At 53.1% G+C, this 19,981-nt stretch overlaps 2 protein-coding genes across 3 annotated transcripts; both read left to right on the top strand.

The window, feature by feature from the left end:
• The first annotated feature begins 2,919 nt into the window (after window positions 1-2,919).
• Window positions 2,920-11,223, top strand: LEFTY2 (left-right determination factor 2). Its single transcript, XM_082398947.1, has 4 exons — window positions 2,920-3,192; window positions 4,066-4,312; window positions 4,536-4,778; window positions 5,764-11,223. The coding sequence occupies exons 1-4, from the start codon at window positions 2,943-2,945 to the stop codon at window positions 6,125-6,127; spliced, it is 1,104 nt and encodes a 367-aa protein (XP_082255073.1). The 5' UTR covers window positions 2,920-2,942; the 3' UTR covers window positions 6,128-11,223.
• Window positions 11,224-12,808: 1,585 nt separating this feature from the next.
• Window positions 12,809-16,846, top strand: PYCR2 (pyrroline-5-carboxylate reductase 2). Of its 2 annotated transcripts, XM_082397485.1 has the most exons (7): window positions 12,809-13,051; window positions 13,345-13,415; window positions 14,429-14,608; window positions 14,703-14,924; window positions 15,133-15,225; window positions 15,411-15,574; window positions 16,129-16,846. In XM_082397485.1, exons 1-7 carry the CDS (start codon window positions 12,985-12,987, stop codon window positions 16,292-16,294), a joined length of 963 nt encoding a protein of 320 aa, XP_082253611.1. In that variant the 5' UTR covers window positions 12,809-12,984; the 3' UTR covers window positions 16,295-16,846. The 2 variants fall into 2 exon arrangements, with proteins under 2 accessions (XP_082253611.1, XP_082253612.1); XM_082397486.1 differs by lacking the exon at window positions 13,345-13,415 and having other exon boundaries at window positions 12,824-13,051; window positions 16,129-16,434.
• The last annotated feature ends 3,135 nt before the right edge of the window (window positions 16,847-19,981 follow it).

The following is a 19,981-nucleotide window of genomic DNA, read 5'->3' as shown; positions in this document are numbered from 1 at the left end:
CTTCTGGGCAGAGAGGCACGGTTCAGAATCAGCACCCTGCGCTCCTGTGTCCTATGTAACGGTCCTTGAATGCGAAAATATTCAGAAGTACTGAAGCTGGGGCTGGGGGACTCGCCCTCTGTCTGTCTGCCTCCCCTGCATCCCCTGCCCAGCCCAGACGCGACCCTGGATTGACTGAGAGGTCCTCAGCCCTGAGGCATCTCCTCGGCGCACTGGCTTGTCAGGGAGCTGCAGCACAGGGGCCCCGCAAGGCCCCATCGTGAGCTTCCAGCCCCGGGGAGCTCCGGGGGGTCTAGATGTTGGGAGCCTGGAGAGGGGGCCTCGGCTTGCAAGGGCAGCCTGGGTGTCATATCCTTGGCACCACCCTGGCCAGTGATAAGCCACATCTCTTCCTCTCACCCAGCAGCGAGCGTGGTGGGCTACTGCATATTTATGGAACAACTTCCAGGGACTGAGGGCCACAAGTCCTGGGTCTCCTGTAAATGTGACACTTCTGCACCTTTTGGCCTGACTTAAGGCCCAAATGTTTGCATCAAGTAAGTCCTTTCCTTGCTAATCACTTGCAAAGAAAGGCAACAGCTCTCCTTTTGAAGAAGGCTACACTTTTCACAGGGAGAGCAGGAGGGCCCCCTCAGGCCGGACCCACAGGTGGCGCCTTATATTTCAGGGGGTGTCGGGACAATGTGATATATGAACTCCAAGATGGGATTTGAATTCTGCCTTGTGAATTACACAAATGCTGAGGAAACAGAGGTGCAAGAGGAGGAAAGGGGAGCAGAGAAGCAGTAAAGGTCATGATTGTGTTGCCCCCTGAGAGGCTCCCAGCTCTCCCCCATCCATTACCCCTCCCACCCCGTTCAACTGTCAGGATTTCTGTATTTCCTCTTACCTTGTCCTGTGAGCGCGTTTGACAGAATCCTTGTTTCCTTCCCTTCAAATAACCCGAGCTCTGCAACTTACTAGCTGTATGACCTTGGGCAAGTCAGGTACCCAGTTTTATGCCTCAGTTTCTTCATCTATAAAATGGGAACGATAATGGCAAATTGTGAGGATAAAGAGTTAATGTATATAAAGCACTCAGAACAGTGTGCAGCCCATAAACAATATTAGCCATTATGATTATTATCAGCATTATTATTTCTCCCCTTCCTCGAATTCAAAGCCCCCCCCCACCTTACTGCTAAAACCCAAGCAAATGCACACACGCAGGTATATGCATACGTCTATATATATATATGTACGGACATAGGCGTATGGTGGCAATTTGTGCTCTCATCCGGGGGAATTCCGCCCTCGAGCATCAGAAGGTTCTCTCTTACTCTGCCTGGGACATGTGAGGAGCACAGAGGCAGGGGGATGGCATGAGAGACCTGTCAGTGACACAGCATACCCACAGAGGAGGCCAGACTGCCCCCTGCTGGGAAAGGGCTCAGGGGTTCTCCCTGCGCACTGGGCCCCTCGGCCCCCAACCACCGTCCTTGTCCTCTTCCACCGTCATTGCTCACCTCCCACGTGACAGGACAGGGGGAGGTAAGGCTGTCTCGTTTTGGGAAAGGCTTCCTCCTGCGCATACTCAAATCCCCTGTGCCAGGAGGGGCATCGGGGACTTGCTGAGCGAGCGCAGGCAGTTTCCTTCGTCGTGTGTGTTCTGACTTCGCATCTGGAAGATCTGCGGATGCTGGCACCTGCCTCCTAGGGCTGTTGTGAATACACGTTCAGGGCCCAGAACACTGCCTGGCACAGAGCAAGACTCAGGAAATGACTGCTCTTCTTGTCATAGTAATTTTTAGAAAGGTGCCCCCGAGACTGCAAGAGCAGGCAGATGGTAACCAGAGCAAACCCTCTAGGGTGCTCACGACACGGGGCGCTGCACCCAGCGTCTTACGCGTGTAATCCGTTCAATCTTCACACTAGCCCGTGAAGTAGACTTGTCATCGCCCCCTCCTTCAGAGGAGAAACTGAGACACTGAGAAGTTAGGGGACTTGTTAGCAGGTCAAATAGCCAGCGAGCAGCAGGCCCCCTACTTGAGCCCAGCCAGCCTCAAATGTGTGTTCGAGGAGGCACTGGGGGCTCCCACCCACGTGACTCTGGGCAGCTCTGTTGTTCTGAATCCGGGCATGACCTGGGCTCACACTGCGCTGATGCTGTGAGCCCGCGGCAGGCTCACTGTGCAGAGGGCTCTCCGGAAGGATGCTGCACTCGGGGGCTCCCTCACTGCAGTCCTGTGGTTGCAAAGACATTTGCAGAAATCGCTTCTCCTGGGACTGGCAGAGAGCCGAGCTGCCAGCTTCCCTGTCCTGATAGCGTCTAGCTTCCTTCTGTCACGGGGAGGACAGGGTCACCTGAGGGACTGTGGAGATGAGCGGGAGGGGGCTTGCAGGGACTGGAGAATGGAGGGAGGCAACTCAAGGGGCTTCTGTGAAAGTGCCCCGAATGGGTCCTGGACCGGAACAGGCAGGAGTGCAGAACACGTTCCCTCCTTCCTCTCAGTGAGCAAACCTAGACCCAGACTGGCCTGCAGGAAAGAGATTTAAACAGCCGGCTAATGGGACACTTGTTTTCACAGAAGCGGCTCACTTTTTCATAGACTAGGACTGGGGTGGGGTCAGGGAAATTCAATAGGCACTAAAATTATTATTGAGCTGCCAGACAGCAGCGGTCAGAGGCCCCAGGCCCGTGTGGCATCCAGACAGCCCTTTGTGCCCTTTCCAGACAGCCCCCTCCTCGGGGCTCAGGGACCTGTCTGGCCGCGGAACTCCCAGGAGGTCCGAGGGGTGTGACCTCCCTCCCTCCCGGGCTCCCTCCCTCCCACCCCCCAGGCCCAGCCCAGGCCTGGCTATAAAGCTGGCCCAGCCGGGCCCTCAGCACACCCAGCTGGGACCCTCCCGGAGCCTCCTCCGGGGACACGTCCTCTCTGCCCCTCCCTCTCCCGAGCAGCACCATGCGGCCCCTCTGGCTCTGCTGGGCGCTCTGGACGCTGCCCCTGGCCGGCCCCGGGGCGGCCCTGACCGAGGAGCGGGTCCTGGGCAGCCTGCTGCGGCAGCTGCGCCTCAGCGAGGCTCCCGTCCTGGACGGGGCCGATGTGGAGAGGCTGGTCATCCCCGCGCACGTGAGGGCCCAGTACGTGGCCCTGCTGCAGCGCAGTCACGGGGCCCGCTCCCGGGGGAAGAGGTTCAGCCAGAACTTCCGAGGTGAGGCCCTCCCTCCCTGCTGCAGCCTGGTCCTCGTGGTGGGGGGGGAGGGCCTGCTCTGGGGAGGCGGTCTGGGGGCGCAGGGTCCACAGGGCGATGGGGAGGGACCACGGACTGTGAGGAAGGCTGGGCCCGGGCCCCTGGTCTCTGTCTGCACTGAGGGCCCCACCCCTCGGGGCCAGGAGGAGCTGGACCAAAGCTAAGGCATCAGAGAAGATGAGGATGGAGAAGAGAAAGCAGAGCCAATGGGAGCGTGTGGGTGTGGCCGAGAGCCCTGGCGCAAGTCTCAGGGAGCGGCGTAGTCAGGGCTTCGGGGGTACCATTTTCACATTGCCACTAGTAGCCTGACCTTGAGCAAATGGTTTTAGAATCATCTTTTTGCTTCTCTGTTTGTTCCTCCGGAGCACTGGTGTGACTGTAGCTGACCCATCTCCCAGCGCTGTGAATATTAAAGTGCGTTATTGTGGATGAAAAGGTGTAGGGACAACACTGTAGCGTAACGCCGAGCTATTCAGCTGTCAGGGATGCAGCCATCCTGAGTCCTATTCAACCTCTTACCTCCCTGGGCCTGGACTCACCTCCTCAGTGGCCAGAGCTAGACCCAAGGCCAGGTGTCCCCAGGTGAGGATTCTGATCTTCAGCATCTCAGCTGAGGTAGCCCTGTCGGCACTGCCAGCCTTCCCGCTGGGCGGGCGGAGATTGTTACAAACAATGCCCAGACCTATAGGAGGATTTTCAGGTAACTGGGCTTGGCCCAGGGAGACAGAACAGGGGCTGGTCTCTCCCCGCCTCGCCACCGCCTCAGTGGCCCTGCCGCCCTCAGAGCTCCCCTGGTGCCCGGAGGGGCCCCGCTGAACCCGCTCGTGTCCCCAGAGGTGGCCGGCAGGTTCCTGGTGTCCGAGGTCTCCTCGCACCTGCTGGTGTTCGACATGGAGCAGCGGCTGCCGCCCCACAGCGAGCTGGTGCAGGCCGTGCTGCGCCTCTTCCAGGAGCCGGTCCCCAAGGCCGCGCTCCGCAGCCACGAGCGGCTCTTCCCGCGCAGCGACCGCGCCCGGGTCACCGTCCAGTGGCTGCACGTCCGCGACGATGGTTCCAACCGCACCTCCCTCATCGACTCCAGGTGGGGAGGTGGCGGCTGGGGTGTGGGGCGGGGATGAGGAGGGGGGCTGGGCCCGGCGCGGGAGGAAGGGTGGCCTGGGGGAGGAGGGGCGGTGCGGTCCCGGCCGGGCCCGGAGGGGGGGGGAGGGGGGAGGGGGGAGAGGACCCCCTCCCGCCCCGGGGCCACCCCAGCCGTCCCAGTCCCACCCCTCAGCGCGGGCCTGTGTCTCCGTGTGGTGTCGCAGGCTGGTGTCCGTCCACGAGAGCGGCTGGAAGGCCTTGGACGTGACGGATGCCGTGAACTTCTGGCAGCAGCTGCGCCGGCCCCGGCAGCCGCTGCTGCTGCAGGTGACGGTGCAGCGGGAGCACCTGGGCCCGCTGGCCTCCAGCGCCCACAGGCTGGTCCGCTTCGCCTCGCAGGGGCCATCGGGCGCCGGGCAGCGGGAGCCCCAGCTGGAGCTGCACACCCTGGACCTCAGGGATTACGGGTAGGTGCAGGGCCAGGACTCTAGTAGACTGGGTGGTCCACGCCCACCGCGGCGGGGTCCAGCTGGGGGGCAGATGCAGATAGCCCCAGGATGCAACTGATTCCCCACTACATGTTAAGAGTTTCTAATGGTAGAAATTTTTATTATTCAAATATTTTATTGAAAATATCTTCAGGGAATTCCCTGGCATCCCAGTGGTTAGAACTCCTCGCTTTCACTGAGGGGGAGCGGGGCAGGGGGGGGTGGCAGGTTCAGTCCCTGGTCGGGGAGCTAAGATCCCGCAAGCCAACCGACTGGCAAAAAAATCCAAACAAAACCAAAAACCGAAAACCAAAAACCAAAAAACTTCAGATATTTTCAACGAGCTTTATGTTGTCATTGATACATATACATTATTGTAATTATCTGTTTTCATTCTACCTTTTTCCCTGATTAATTCTTTGAAAAATATTAGCATTAGCGGTTACTAAGGTTGAACAGCTTTCCTCTGGCATTAGTGAATTCTTTCTTCTTGGGACAAGTTAGCTATTTGGAGTGGATGGAGCTGTGCAGTAGAGTGATTAATAACAGGCCTTTGGAATCATACAGCCTGGGTCCATGTAGCTTTGCCGTCTACTGCTGCAGGAACTCTGGCATGTCAGTTAACACCTTTGGGTCTCTGTGTCCTCATGTGTAATAGGCATAATACTGGAACCTCTTCAAGGTTCATCTGAGGATGAAATGCAGGTATCATCTGAGATAATATATGTAAAGTACTTAGTTCAGTGCCTAGCATAATAGGAAACCTTTAGTAAACAGTAACTGATTTATAATTTATATTTGGATATGTTTATTCATTCACCACTTATCACAAATAACCAGTTCCTTTTTAATATGAGAGATGAATCATAAATCTCCCTCCAGATGCCCCACTAAGCCCTGCCCTGAGCCCCCTGACCTCTGCCCTCCCAGCTGACCTCTGACTCTGCCTCTCCTTCCCCCACAGAGCTCAGGGAAACTGTGATCCTAAGGCACCAGTGACCGAGGGCACCCGCTGCTGCCGCCGGGAGGTGTACATGGACCTGCAGGGGATGAAGTGGGCTGAGAACTGGGTCCTGGAGCCCCCAGGCTTCCTGGCCTATGAGTGTGTGGGCACCTGCCAGCAGCCTCCAGAGCCCCTGACCTTCAAGTGGCCATTTCTGGGGCCGAGACAGTGCATCGCCTCAGAGACGACCTCGCTGCCCATGATTGTCAGCATCCCGGAGGGAGGCAAGCCCAGGACCCAGGTGGTCAGCTTGCCCAACATGAGGGTGCAGAAGTGCAGCTGTGCCTCGGATGGGGCGCCTGTACCAAGGAAGCTGAAGCCGTAGGTGTGGGGTGCAGCCATGGAGGCCTCTGACTAGACACATGCATAAAGCAGGTCTTAACATAGGTCTTAATTTTCTACTTAGCAAGTTACCCCTGCCCCAATTGAGTGCCCCTATTTTACCTTTCTCGTGTGTTCTTCCATTTCTTGCTCTCCTGTCCGTCACCCACCCTAAGCACTTACATGAGTAATTAATGCAACCCGATTGCAGAGCTGTAGAAGGAAATCCCAGCCTACTTGTTAAAGGATATAGCTGAGCATGGACAGATTGTCAGCTAGGAGCTTCTGTTCTCTAGCAGATTCTCAACCGAGTATGGGACAACAGACCCTACAATGAGAAGTGGGAAAATAGACTGATTTACTCTATTATGTGATGAATTAAAACAAAACAAAAAATCCCTCTGTTTCCCCTAGGTGGGGAGGAGGTCTAAAAAGAACCCCCATTCACCAAAATGTTGATCCACTCTAGGCTTTTGTACATATACTTGGGTCCCCAGTCCCCTGAGAGAGTGCTAGAAGGGAGGATGAAGGGCTTTAGGCTAGGGGCAGTGGACAGGGTATCAGGACACCTGGTTTCTGGATCTAATAGGGCCATAAACTGTGGCCTCAAACAAATGCAGAAGCCTTTGGGCCACCATTTCCTTTTAAAAAGGAGGATTTGGGATTCAGCTCTCGGACTTCATTGCCCTGGGGATCAGACAGCCCTAACCTCACCCACTCCTCTGCTCCTCCAGAGACAGAGCATTGCCTGTGCATATTTAGGTTATTTCCCCCACTGTTTTAGAGAACTTATCACCAGAACCCACATGTATTTACGTGTTTGTTTTTTGTAACTTAGCAAAAAGAAAACAATCGAATGTAGATAATCTGCTGAAATAAAAGTGATGTTTCACTCTGTGTCTCTGTATTTAATTTCTAGTGTCCTTTACGTAGGAGAGAGGGAGCAATAATGGGGAATGAGAGCGACATAAAGATCTGAAGAATCGGCGTGACCAAGGTCCTCCAACCCCTAGGTGGCGCTGAAGACTGTAATAACGGTTTAGATTCTGCTTTCATTTGTAATATTTATATCCCTCCAACTCTCATTCCAAAAATAGTATTGTAAACAATCACTCACATATGCCATCTCCTTAGAAAGCACTTCAACCTTTGCAATAGTGGTTCTGGGGACAGGGCAGGCAAGCGAATGTTTACTGAGCATTCACTCTGAACCTGGGAGCTATGCTAGGCAACCTCATATATATTATATGACTTAATTCTTGCAACTACTCCTTGAGGTAGGTATTATTATTCCCATTTTTCAGATGAAGAAATCAAGGCTGAGGCAATGCAAATCTATGGGGTAGAGATCAGCATGCCCCATGCTCTGCTGATGACACAGGCATTAATTAACATGTCATTTGGAAGCTGCCACATCTGGCAACTCCCCTACATTTACCTTTCCCGCTCAGCGGGGTTTCCTTATGCCTGACTTATTGAAGTTCATGGATTTTCTCTTTTGGCGTACAAAGCTAATTAATAGCAAGTGAATAGCAAAGGGGAAAAGGAGCTAGTCTATGGACAGCCAGGACTTGAGGACTTGGCAAGAATATTGTTGGAGATGGGGAGAGAAGATTTGTCTCTGACTTTTAAATGGCTATTTTACCTCTCTAAGACATCAAAATGAAGAACTGCCACTTGGCATGTTGTGAGTACCAGCGCATACAGTCGCTTTCTCTACAAGAAGGATATCAAAATCATCTAAAGAATTCTACCAGCTTCTCAGTGATGTATCTGTGGCTCTAAAAGGTCTGTGGACTCCCAACCAGTCCCATGCAATCAGTGGCAAGGATGGGCCTGCTCACATCATCCCATGCAAGCTAAAAATATCTAGGAGATCGGCTTCGTTTCAAAATGTAAGGATGTGCTCATCCGCACAGGGAGACAATGTGGTAGACAAAATGTTCTCCCCAAATACGTCCATGCCCCCCAATCCTTAGAAACTGTGACTATGTTCTGTTACATGGCAAAGGGACTTCGCAAATGTAATTAAGTTTACACACCTTAAAATAGGGAGATTGGTTTGGATTATGCAGGTGCACCCAATCTAATCACATGAAAGCAGAGAACTCTCTCCAACTGGAGGCAGGAGAGATGAGGCAGAAGGGGAGGTCAAAGAGATTCAAAGCTTGAGAAGGACTCAATCTGCCATTGCCGGTTTGAAGATGAAAAGGACCATGAGCCAGGGAACGTGAGTAACTTCTAGAAGGTGAGAATGACTCCCAGCTGACAGCCAGCAAGGAAAAGGGACCTCAGTCCTACAGCCACATGGAACCAAATTCTTCCAACAATCTGAACGAGACTGGATGTCGATTTCCCCCCAGAACCTCCAGGTAAGAACCCAGATCAGCTGACACCTTGATTTGGTGCACAGAAGCCAGTTGGGTCCACTCAGATCTCTGACCCACAGAATGTGAGATAACAAATCCGTTTTGTTTTAAGCTGCTAACTTTGTGGTGAACTCTTATGGCAGCAGCAGAAAACTAATACGGACAGTGAACCAAATCCCATTAGAAGTGAGCTGTAATTACAATTTTTTTCCACTGAATAGATAAAGGAACAACATTAAAGATAATTTTGAATGAATTGAAAACCACCCATAATCCCACCATCCTAAAACAAAATTGTTTCGGTTTTTGAATCTCCTGTTCATACACAACCTGACCTGTTTACATACAACATCAGTACGTACCTGTTTTTAAAAATCAAGGTTAAGGGAATTCCCTGGCGGTCCAGTGGTCAGGACTCAGCGCTCTCACTGCCAAGGGCCCCAGGTTCGATCCCTGGTCGGGGAAAAAGCCCGATCCCGCAAGCCGCGTGGCATGGCCAAAAAAAAAAAAAAATCAAGGTTAAGGTGTGCCTTACCGCATATGAAAAAGAGGTGTAGAGTCATATTCCAAAAGAGTCACATTGATTCTCTTTAGGTGGTAGGATTACAGGCAGTGTTTATTTTTCCATTTGATCTAATTTCTAATTGTTCTACAATATAAACATGGATTATTGGTATAAGAGCAACAACAACAAGGGAAAAATGCATGCAAAGTGTGACTCCCTGGAGATTCCTATATCAGGAAGGACTAGGAGTCCAGGGGACCTGCCGTTTGACTGGCTGGGAGCAGCTCAGGATTCGCCTCCTTCCCTGGATCATCTCCATTCTTAGGAAGATAAGCCTGCTATCCGGAAACAGACCAGGAAGGATGCCCTGAAGCCTTGAGAGTGAAGACCCTGGACAAGTGAAGGCAGAAATGAAGCACTGTCCACTTTGTTGGGACAGCTGGAGGTGAAGAGGGGACAGGACCGTGGGGTGGGGGGTGAGAAGGGAGGAAGGGCAGGAACAGCCGAACCCATCTGACTGGTGGATGAGAGGATCAGAGGAAAGGAGTGAGGTGGTCAGTCCTGGAAGCTTAGTGAACTCCCCGTTTTCTTTCTGGACTTCTCTGTCTGTTCAGATGGAGTAAAGTGATAGAGTAGGCACCCAAGAAGACAGGTGCCAGAGAAGGAGAGTATATGTCCATGGCAGGATGGCAGCACCAGGCTTCCTGAGGGTATATCCTAAGTGGCTGGGTGGGGAGGACGGGTCTTCTCGTCTCGTCTCGTCTCGTCTCGTCTCATCTCATCTCATCTCATCCATCCAACACTTGTACCCAAAGGAACTTCACAGGCATCAAACGTAATGGCCATGGGAGCCACAGCAGGGGCCGCTGCACAGACGAAATGAGCCTTTAGAGTCAGCAAGGTCATTACAAGAAAATGAAACGGGATTGCCTACAATTAAAAAATATATTTAAAACTTCGTACGCATAAACTTTAAACTTTGGAGGTGAAAAAAAGATCACAAAGTACCACAAAAAATAGCCAGTTTCTGGTCAGGAGTTCACATGTTCAAGCTTAGTCAGGAGGACCAAGTGCTTTGGCTGCTCCCTGTCTTACGTGGCCTGCCCTGGCTGGGAATCAAGCCAGCACTGGGGGCCACCGACTCGGCCTCCTTTCCCAGGCTCTCCAGTCCTCCTCATGTTTCACCTCCACTCCTGGAAGCTGAGGCAGGAGTTACCAAGGCAACCAGGTAAGGGATGGATGTGTGTAAGGGGACTGACAGGTGTGAGATACTGGTGTCTCCTACACCTCACCCCACTCCAACACACACACACACACACACACACTCACGTGCACACACACACTCGGCGCACAACCTTTTGTACTGCAGGCCAGAGCCAGACAGCCAGGGGGCCCTGCAGCCTCCCAGTGGACCATGGGGAAGCCGAGCATCCCTCAGAAGCACAGGCACCGTTAGGGAGTTCTGGTTCCCGTCCCCAAGGTCCTCATGGTGTAGATGCTCCTTCTGTTAGTGTGCTCCTCGGCACCTTTCCTAAGGGCTGTGTCAGAAGTCCCCCTCTTCCTTCAGCTAGTTTGAGCTGTAGGGTTTCTGGTGTCAGAGCCCATGCTGGTGACAACTAGGCTGGGCTGCAACATGGCCACTATGGGAAGCATTTAAGGCTTCTACACACTGAACCACGAGATCGCACTTTTAGGGATCCAGGCTAAGGAAATAGTCAAAGAGTTAGGCAAAGACATTCTCACAGTAGTATGAACAATAATTTTAAAAATTGATATAGGTTTTATGAAGATAAGGACTTTTGTCTGTTTTGTTCGTGGCTGGATCCCCAGAAACTGGCTCAATAAATATATATTGAATGAATTAATAAACCTAATGCTGATCTTTGAGAGCATGGCTAAATTAGTACAGTGCATCCATTTAATGGAACGCTAAGTAGTCACTAAAATCTTGTTTTGAATAACTTTTCAGTGACATTGGAAAATATTTATTATATATCTAGTATAGAAATTTCAAAACCACATGTATATCATTTATTTCCAATGATGGAAAAGGTATGTATGCATACAAAATAACGTGTAAGGAAACACACCAAAAAATGTCTGCAGAAAATGATCCTTAGGAAGTATGGCTATGGGTGATTTTGACTTTTACTTTTTTTGTATTTTCTAAATTTTTTCTCAATATACATGTATTACTTTCCTAATCAGAGAAAGTTATAGAAATGTAATTTTTTTTTTTTTTTTTTAAAAGGTCCACCTCGGACAACGCACTTTTTTTTTTTAATTATTATTTATTTATTTATTCATTCTTGGCTGTGTTGGGTCTTCGTTTCTGTGCGAGGGCTTTCTCCAGTTGTGGCAAGAGGGGCCACTCTTCATCGCGGTGCGCGGGCCTCTCACTGTCGCGGCCTCTCTTGTTGCGGAGCACAGGCTCCAGACGCGCAGGCTCAGTAGCTGTGGCTCACGGGCCTAGTTGCTCCGTGGCATGTGGGATCTTCCCAGACCAGGGCTCGAACCCTTGTCCCCTGCATCGGCAGGCAGGTTCTCAACCACTGCGCCACCAGGGAAGCCCTAGAAATGTAATTTTGCTTCATAGTAAATATTTGGTCCTCACATTTTTAAAATTAATTAATTTTTGGCTGCGTTGGGTCTTCCTTGCTGCCAAAGGAAGCGGGGGGAGGGCTACTCTTCATTGCGGTGCACGGGCTTCTCATTGCTGTGGCTTCAGTAGTTGTGGCACGTGGGCTCAGTAGTCGTGGCCCGCGGGCTCTAGGCGCGCGGCTTCAATAGTTGTGGCACACCGGCTTAGCTGCTCCACGGGATGTGGGCATGTGGGATCTTCCCAGACCAGGGATCCAACCGGTGTCCCCTGCATTGTCAGGGGGATTCTTAACCACTGCAACACCAGGGAAGTCCCTGGTCCTCACTTTTAAGGGTCCAGAAACTCAAGAACCAGGGACTTGTCCTCCTGGACGTGATCAACTTGAGGAACATTGCAGAAAGCAGCCCACTGCTGGGGGTGGGGTGTGGATTATACGGAAAGGCCTGTAGAAAGACTGAGAGAGGCGGTGGGGAACCAACGGTCTCTCCTGCTGTTCTGAGACGCCTTCCTCTTGAGACGCCATCTTCTTCCTCTGTCACCTGTTCCCCGTAGTACTTATATTTACTACTGATGAAAAAGTAAACATCACATTTGTGGAGGGTTTTAAAGCAAGTGGCGGTGGTCGGGGTTACTTTAGTCAGGCTCTAAGGAGCCCATTATTTCCTAAACAGAGGAACTGACCCTATTCGCAATCTAGTTAATAAGACCAATCGCGTTAACCACGGAAGTTCAAGTGAGTAACCGCGGCTCCCCCGCCGCCTCCCTGCGCGGGCCGGGAGGGAGCGGGCGGCAGCCGGGGGCCTCCCAGCTCCAACCCGGATAATCCCCGGGCGCACCGAGGCGCCTGGCTCGGAGCCCACAGGTCCCCAAGCTCCTGACTGAAGCCCCGCCAAGAGCGTCGTCACATTCGTCCCCTCAAATCAGCAACCTGGAGAACTCCTCTAGCCCTCGAGGTGCGACTCACGGCCAGCACCAGGAATAACATTAGCCAGACCTCTACCCGGCCTCTACCCTGAGCCCCAGGCGTCTTCCAATGGCTGGGATCCCGGGCCCGCAGGGCTGGGGCCCACACGAGGCGGAAATCCCGGCTTCGCGCGCCGCGTCCGAGATTCCACCCGCCAATCCCGTGTGCAGGAGGCGGGCACACGGCCTCGTCCCGGCCGCGGATTGGTCGCCCTGGAGGGGCGGGGACACTTGGGCCCCTGCGGCGCAGTCGGTGAGTGTGAGTGAGGAGGAGTGGCGGGATCCGGCCCGGAAGCTGCGGGCAGCTCACGGAATTCGGCTCTGGGGCTCTGCGCCCGCTGGGCCCTCCGTTCTCCACTCTTCTTTTAGGGCACCTGTGAGCCGACTTCTGCGGCGGCCCGGCAGACGCAGAGCCTGGAACCATGAGCGTGGGCTTCATCGGCGCTGGCCAGCTGGCCTGTGCCCTGGCGCGGGGCTTCACGGCCGCAGGTAAGTGCCTGGAGGCGGGAGGCGGATGTGCGGACGGTCCCTAGCCTACCCTGTGAACCGCCCTCCACCCCACGAACGTGAATGAATGAAGAAAGGGGAATTTGTGTCTGCTGGGGGAGAGGAAACTCGCAGCAAGAGAGTCATGCCCGCATAAGGGATTGAGCGGGGAGAAGGACACTAGCAGCCCTCTCCACAACGGTCAGAACGTCGTGGGTTTTGACTCTGCTTTCCCAGGGGAAGCATGGGAACCGGGTGGGCCATGATCCCCAGTTGAAACGCCCTGTCTTCTGCAGGCATCCTGTCGGCTCACAAGATAATAGCCAGCTCCCCGGACATGGACCTGCCCACAGTGTCCGCGCTTAGGGTAGGTGGGGCAGGGGGGTAACTGGGGAAGAGGGTGAAGGCCCAGGAGAAGGATGGCCTGATGAGCTGAGCCCCTGTGCTGGTCCATGGTCGGCGCTGACCTACCCACCAGGAGCATCATAATCTTCCACCTTCCATGGTGCAGCTCAGGGTGGTGGGAGCACCCAGACAGACAGACTTGGGTTCCAATCCAGGTACTGGGGTGGTTAGAAGGTTAGTTGAGGTTTTATGTATGGAAAGCACCTGACACATAGTAGGTATCCAATAAAATACTCACTTTTCTTCATCCACTGGCTAAGTGGCCTTATGGTACTCGGCTACTCTGAGACTCAGTTTCCTCATTTATAAAATGGAGATCACAGTAGCCACTTAGCTGAATTATTCTGAGGCGTAAAAGAGCGTGTTGGGAAGGAACCTGGCAGGTTAGTTGCTCCTCTGTATAAAAAAAGAATATCCCAAGTCTTCTCCCCAAACCTGAGCAGTGTGGGAGGGGACGTCTAATGAGGCGGGCGACAGGCGGTGTCTGTGCCGGGGACGGCTGATGTTACCAGCACTGGAGGGCCCTGCTTCTGTGTGGAGTCTTAGAGAGATGGGTGTCCTCCAGCCCACCCCTGGACCACACAGAGGCCGCACGCTGATGAACAAGTGTCTGGAGTTGGGATACGGCCTCGCTTCCGACCATTGGGCACTACTAGCATTTCACCTTTCCCTTTGCCACTTTCCAGCCATGGAGACTTCTTACCTGGCAGAGAGGTGCCTTGGGTGCCAGAGAAGTGGTGGGGATGGGGGACAGCTATTTCCTGGTTGCCATGGGGAAGCTTGTCCGCGTCCAGCACCTATGCTCACTTGCCCGGTAGCAACATTGGAAAACTTTGTTCCATTGGCGGTAGGGGCAGACCCTGAGGGGCTGGGGCAGGGAATTCCAGGCTTGTCGGGGGGTTCAGCTGCTCCTTGGGAGGCCCTGGGCCTAGTGAGGCTGCTGCACACCGTGAGCCCAGTGGTCTCCTCCCGCAGAAGATGGGTGTGAACCTGACCCGCAGTAATAAGGAGACAGTGAGGCACAGTGACGTCCTGTTCCTAGCCGTGAAGCCACACATCATCCCCTTCATCCTGGACGAGATCGGGGCCGACGTTCAGGCCAGGCACATTGTGGTGTCCTGCGCGGCAGGTGTCACCATCAGCTCTGTCGAGAAGGTGCCCATCTCGACCCTGGCAGTCCTGTGTGAGGGGAGGAGGGGTGGGTGCTAGTGGGACTGGCAATTCACTCGGCCCTCTACCTTAACCCCAGAAGCTGATGGCATTCCAGCCGGCCCCCAAGGTGATCCGCTGCATGACCAACACGCCCGTGTTGGTGCGAGAGGGCGCGACAGTGTATGCCACGGGCACCCACGCCCTGGTGGAGGATGGGCAGCTCCTGGAGCAACTCATGAGCAGTGTGGGCTTCTGCACTGAGGTGGAGGAGGACCTGATTGACGCCGTCACGGGGCTCAGCGGCAGTGGGCCTGCCTATGTGAGGCCCTCATATACTTACGCAGCCTTCCGGGGACCCAGGGGCGCAAGATGGGCTGGCAGGCAGGCCTGGGCTGGGGGGGTCTTGGGCAAGGCAGGCTGGTGGAGGAGGTCAACCCTTGGAGCTACTTCCAGTCATCAGGAGAAGTAGACCCTAGGGCGTGCCCCTGAGTGCCTGCTGCCCCAGGGCTCAGTGAGTGTCTCCACAGGCGTTCATGGCCCTGGACGCGTTGGCCGATGGTGGGGTGAAGATGGGCCTGCCCAGGCGCCTGGCTGTCCGACTGGGGGCCCAGGCCTTGCTGGTCAGTATCTTCCGCCTGCGTGTTCTGGACCACAGTGTGGGGATGGGGTTCTTAGGGGTCACTGGGCCGGGGCAGGGCTTGGTGGGGAAGTTGGGATAAGGATTGGGGAGGAGCGGTGGGTGTGGAGAAGCTCATCTCAAGGGGCACCAGCAGTTTTCTGCTCTAATACTTCCTTCCTGCCCTAGGGGGCTGCCAAGATGCTGCTGGACTCAGAGCAGCATCCGGGCCAGCTCAAGGACAATGTCTGCTCCCCTGGGGGGGCCACCATCCACGCCCTGCACGTCCTAGAGAGTGGGGGCTTCCGCTCCCTGCTCATCAACGCAGTTGAGGCCTCCTGCATCCAGACACGGTGGGTCTCTCTCCTTCTCTGCCCAGGCTCTCTACTCTCAGCCAGCCCCAGTATGGGCTGCACACCGTCTTGCAGAATCTGCCATCTTTGGTCCTATTACCAGGGCTGGAGTCTGTGCTCTTGTTAATAACCACGATTTATTAGACTTTGTTAGCTAAGGGTTTGTAGGCCTTCATTTAATTCTCACACAGTTCTGATAGCTGGGGTTAGCTTGATTTACAGATGAGGAAGTTGAGGCTTAGAGATACAGCTTTCCCAAGGTCAAACAGCTAGTAAGTGATGGAGGCAGGATTCGACCTCAAGTCTTTGACCTCCAGTCCTGTGATTTTTGCACACTCTCTCTCCCCATCTGATCACAGATAACACTTAAAGCTCTACATCTATGTAGTAACCCCTAATTAGTTAAATAGCACTTCTAGGAAGCTTAGGGGAGTTTTTGGTTTGGGGTTCTAAGTTTGGCTGGTACCAAGTCAGCAAGGGTTGGGGGTTAAGTGGATGGGGAAGCCTCGTGCAGCTCTGGCTCCTCCTTCAACCTCTTGGGGCTTTGTCTGCAGAGAGCTGCAGTCCATGGCCGACCAAGAAAAGATCTCCCCAGCTGCCCTCAAGAAGACCCTCCTGGACAGAGTGAAGCTGGACTCCCGCACAGTGACCTCACTGACCCCCTCCAGCTCAGGGAAGCTCCTCACAAGAAGCCCAGTCCCAGGAGGCAAGAAGGACTAAGGCAGCCTCGGTCTGCCCTTCTCTCTGTGACCGGAGCCCTCGGATGAGGGGCACTGTGCAGTGCAGGGGTGGGCTCAGTCAGTCTTCGGGTCCTTGTGATAAAACCTCCTTAAGTCTGTTCAGACCAAGCAGCACTAGTTTCCCCTCCTGTCTCGGGTTAGAAGGTGCTCTGAAGGGGTGGTTGATGCTGGAAACCAGATGCACACGGTTACAGGAGAGAGAGGCTGGGACTCCAGTCAGAGCCCCAGCTCCATAGGGAGGTCTGGAGACCTTCAGCTGATGACCCCTTCACCTGGGGTCCTCCAGCTGGAGCCCGAGGCAGGGTCAGTTTGTTGCCAAGTCAAGGAGGTGAGAGGTACAAAACATGACAAGAGCTTTTCTCTTTGAATTGGTAAATGGAAAAGAAGTGAATGACTTAGAATTATCACAGTTAATCAGAAATGCACATATTAGACTGTTACATTTAACTCTTGCTTCAGAGGTATACCATTGAAAGTGTGTTATTCAGTGCTGCTAAGCTTAGCTGCTTCAATAAAGCTTTATTTTTTACTACCCTGCTTTTCTTATGCTTTATCTTAAGTCATCATTCTAGAGAACTCGAGGCCCTCTCCAGGTGCTCCAGCTTCGGGAGAGTACTGCCTAAAGGCAAGAAGTAGGGATGAGAGGAAATAAGGGGCCAGGCCCTGAGAGCTGTAATGACACCCTGCTCCAGCCCGGCCCCTAGGGTCAGGGTCAGGGTCAGGAGATTGTGTTCTAGGATGGGCCAAAGCTCAGGGCAAAGAAGAGCCAAGTGGCCTTGGTGGGGGGCTGGCCGCAGCCCAGACACAAAGGAGGAAGCTGCCTGCTTGTAGTGGGCCAGGCACCACATCGGATCCAGACAGGTGCCCTCCGAGGGAGGAACTATTCTTTTTCTCACTTTATAGAAGATGCTGAGGCCTGAAGGGGATAAGCAGCTTACTCCAGTTGAGTTGTTCAACAGTCGTGGGGCCGTCTACACAGCTGGACTGAGCCTGCAGTCTCCCCGTGCAGGCCGTGTGCCTGGCGCTTGTCCCCACCAGCTCCTGCCTGTGGCATTTGCTTTAGCGTCAGCTGTGAGTTCACATCTTAGTTCCCACCACTTTCAACTAGGCGACTTTGGAGAAGGTACTGAATATCTTGGACCTCAAGGTTTCATCCCTAGAAATATGGAGGTCATGCTTCATCAAAAGGTTCTGGTGGGTATGAAATGAGATCGTGTGGAATTGTTCAGCAGAACATCTAGAACATGTGGACTCTTGTGCCAGTGGAGCTCATCCTTCACCCTCCCCTGAGGAGGGAGGGCAGCTGGGCCCCAACTCCAGTGTATTCCTAGGGGGCTAAAGTGACAACGAGTACGACAATACTAAAAGCTGTCATCTTTAAGCCCTCATTATATGGCAGCCCCTTTGCAAACCCTCTACATAAAGTCTCATGGCCTTAGGAGCTGGGTATAATTAAGAGTAAGAGGTTAAGTAAGTGGCCCAAAAAGATGATAGACATTTCACCAAAGAAGATTTACAAATGGCAAATGAGATGCTCGACATCATTAGTTATGAGGGAAATGCAAACCAAAACCCAGTGAGATACCACTTCACACCCACTAGTGTGACTTCTAGTTAAAAAGGATAATAACGACTGTTGGCAAGGATGTGGAGAAGGGAGAACCCTTGTGTATTGCTGGTAGGGATGTAAAATGGTGCAGCAACTCTGGAAAACAGTCTGGTAGTTCCTCAAAAGGTTAGACAGAGTTGCCATCTGACCAGGCAATTCTACTTGTAGATACCTACCCGAGAGCAATAAGAACAGATGTCCACACAAAACCTTGCTCATGATTGTTTGTGGCAGCATTACTCAACATAGCCAAGAAGTGAGAACAACCCAAATGTTGAAAAACTGGTGAAGGGATAAAATGTGTTATACCCACACGATGGATATTATTCAGTGATAATAACATACAACATACGAACCCCAAAAACATCATGTTAAGTGAAGGAAGTTGCTTGCAGAAGGCCACAGATTATATGATTTCATTTATATGAAATGTCCAGAAAATGCAACGCTATAGAGATAGACTGGTTGCCTAGGGCTGGGGTGGGAATGGGACGAGGACAGGGTTTCTTTTGGAGTGATGAAGTGATTTAAAATCAGATTATGGCGATGGTTGCACAACTCTGTACATAGTTATTGAATTGTAAACTTAAAAGTGCATGAATTTTATGGTATGTAAGTTACACTTCATAAAACTTTAAAAAAAGGAAATAAGCAGTTCCCTTGTGGCATAGTGGTTAGGATTCTGGGCTTTCACTGCTGTGGCCTGAGTTCAATCCCTGGTTTAATTAGCTAGGAAGTGGTACCAGGACTCAAATCCAAGTCTGATACCAAATTCTGTCCTTTCTGCACCAAGCCTGCTGGCAAGCTGTCTTAGGTGACAGGAGACTGCCCTTCATCTCCGCCCCCCTGCAAGGCCACCTCCTTCCCAGGCCTAAATCCACCAACATACATTTACTGAGGACCTACTAACTGCCAGGCCCTGGCTCATGCTTTGGTGTGTAGGGTCCACCTGGCTCAGGTGAGTCCTCACCTGCTCAGGACCCCCTGCCCTTTGCTTCTGAGCTTCGACCAGGTGTGGTCAGGACTAGATTTCACCCAAGGTGGCTGCGGCCCCAGTCCTCCAGGGCGTAGGCGAAGAAGGCCACCCCTTGGAAATCAGTTCCAGTCGCCTTTCTGCGGGGCCTCAGGCCTGCCTCTCTCAGCTGCCCGCCTCCTCACAGGGCTGATGGGCGCGGGGGCTGGAGCTGCGGAGGACACCCTGGACAGAGGGTCTAGAGGCTGGGGCCCGAGCCACCAGGAAAGCCCGTGAATGCCTCCTGATGCCTTTTAGGGGTAAAAGCTGGTGTGAGAGACTAGGGCAGCCTTCCCAAGAAGCACGTGCGCAGCACTCACTCTGCGCCAAGCGCCCTGTGAGGCCTGGGCGTGCCGCAGTCAGGAAGACTTGGTCCTTGTTCTGAGTTGCACAAGGGCTGAGGAAAGATGTGGACACAGGGAGGAGAAGCGGAAAACATGGGAAGGCAGAGGGAAAGGCAGCACGGAGATGGGTAAGAGTGAGGAAGGGCGCCAACTAACCCCCTGCCCGCCCTCCCCCATTCTCTGCTCCCACCTGGACTCTGGGGGCAGCCAGGCCTAGAGCAGGCACAGCCCTCGTTTCATAACTGGCTTCTCTCAGGACCCCCCAAACACTCCCTCATCTATTGCCTCAGTTTTGCTCTCCTGTGAAATGGGGGCACAGACCTCCGGCCCAAATGTTAGCAATAGTTACTTTGGGGAAGTGGGATTGAGGTTGACTTCTCACTTGATTTCTTTCTCTGTTTATTTTGCTTTAGATTGTTGCTTGCAATAAGCAGGCATGATCTCCATAGTTAAAAGATTTTAAAACGTTTCCACTGATCCCCACCGGCAGGCCACGTGGGGCGCAAACACACCCTTCTTCATCCTTGTCCGCACGTGACCATTACTAAGCAACGCTCTGGGGAGGGACACCAGAGAGCCTCACTGTGCTTCTTCCCTCACCGTTCGCGATGGTGTAGACAGGCCTTTCTGCATATCTAATCAAATACTTAAAGCCTTGACCTGTGCTCTGCTTTTACCAATAAACCAGAACGTAGGCAGAAT

Source organism: Balaenoptera borealis, assembly GCF_965194805.1.
Source record: "Balaenoptera borealis genome assembly, chromosome: 1".
Lineage (NCBI taxonomy): Eukaryota > Metazoa > Chordata > Mammalia > Artiodactyla > Balaenopteridae > Balaenoptera > Balaenoptera borealis.
Note: the sequence above shows the minus strand (reverse complement) of the source record. Positions and strands in the feature narration are given on the sequence as shown.

What these genes read in the sequence shown, in the direction of transcription:
- LEFTY2 (XM_082398947.1), top strand. Translation starts at nt 2,943, where the DNA reads ATGCGGCCCCTCTGGCTCTGCTGGGCGCTCTGGACGCTGCCCCTGGCC. An exon ending in GTTCAGCCAGAACTTCCGAG is followed by an intron (nt 3,193 to 4,065) that starts GTGAGGCCCTCC and finishes TCGTGTCCCCAG; the next exon opens with AGGTGGCCGGCAGGTTCCTG. An exon ending in ACCTCCCTCATCGACTCCAG is followed by an intron (nt 4,313 to 4,535) that starts GTGGGGAGGTGG and finishes GTGGTGTCGCAG; the next exon opens with GCTGGTGTCCGTCCACGAGA.
- PYCR2 (XM_082397485.1), top strand. Translation starts at nt 12,985, where the DNA reads ATGAGCGTGGGCTTCATCGGCGCTGGCCAGCTGGCCTGTGCCCTGGCG. An exon ending in GCGGGGCTTCACGGCCGCAG is followed by an intron (nt 13,052 to 13,344) that starts GTAAGTGCCTGG and finishes TGTCTTCTGCAG; the next exon opens with GCATCCTGTCGGCTCACAAG. An exon ending in GCCTCCTGCATCCAGACACG is followed by an intron (nt 15,575 to 16,128) that starts GTGGGTCTCTCT and finishes CTTTGTCTGCAG; the next exon opens with AGAGCTGCAGTCCATGGCCG.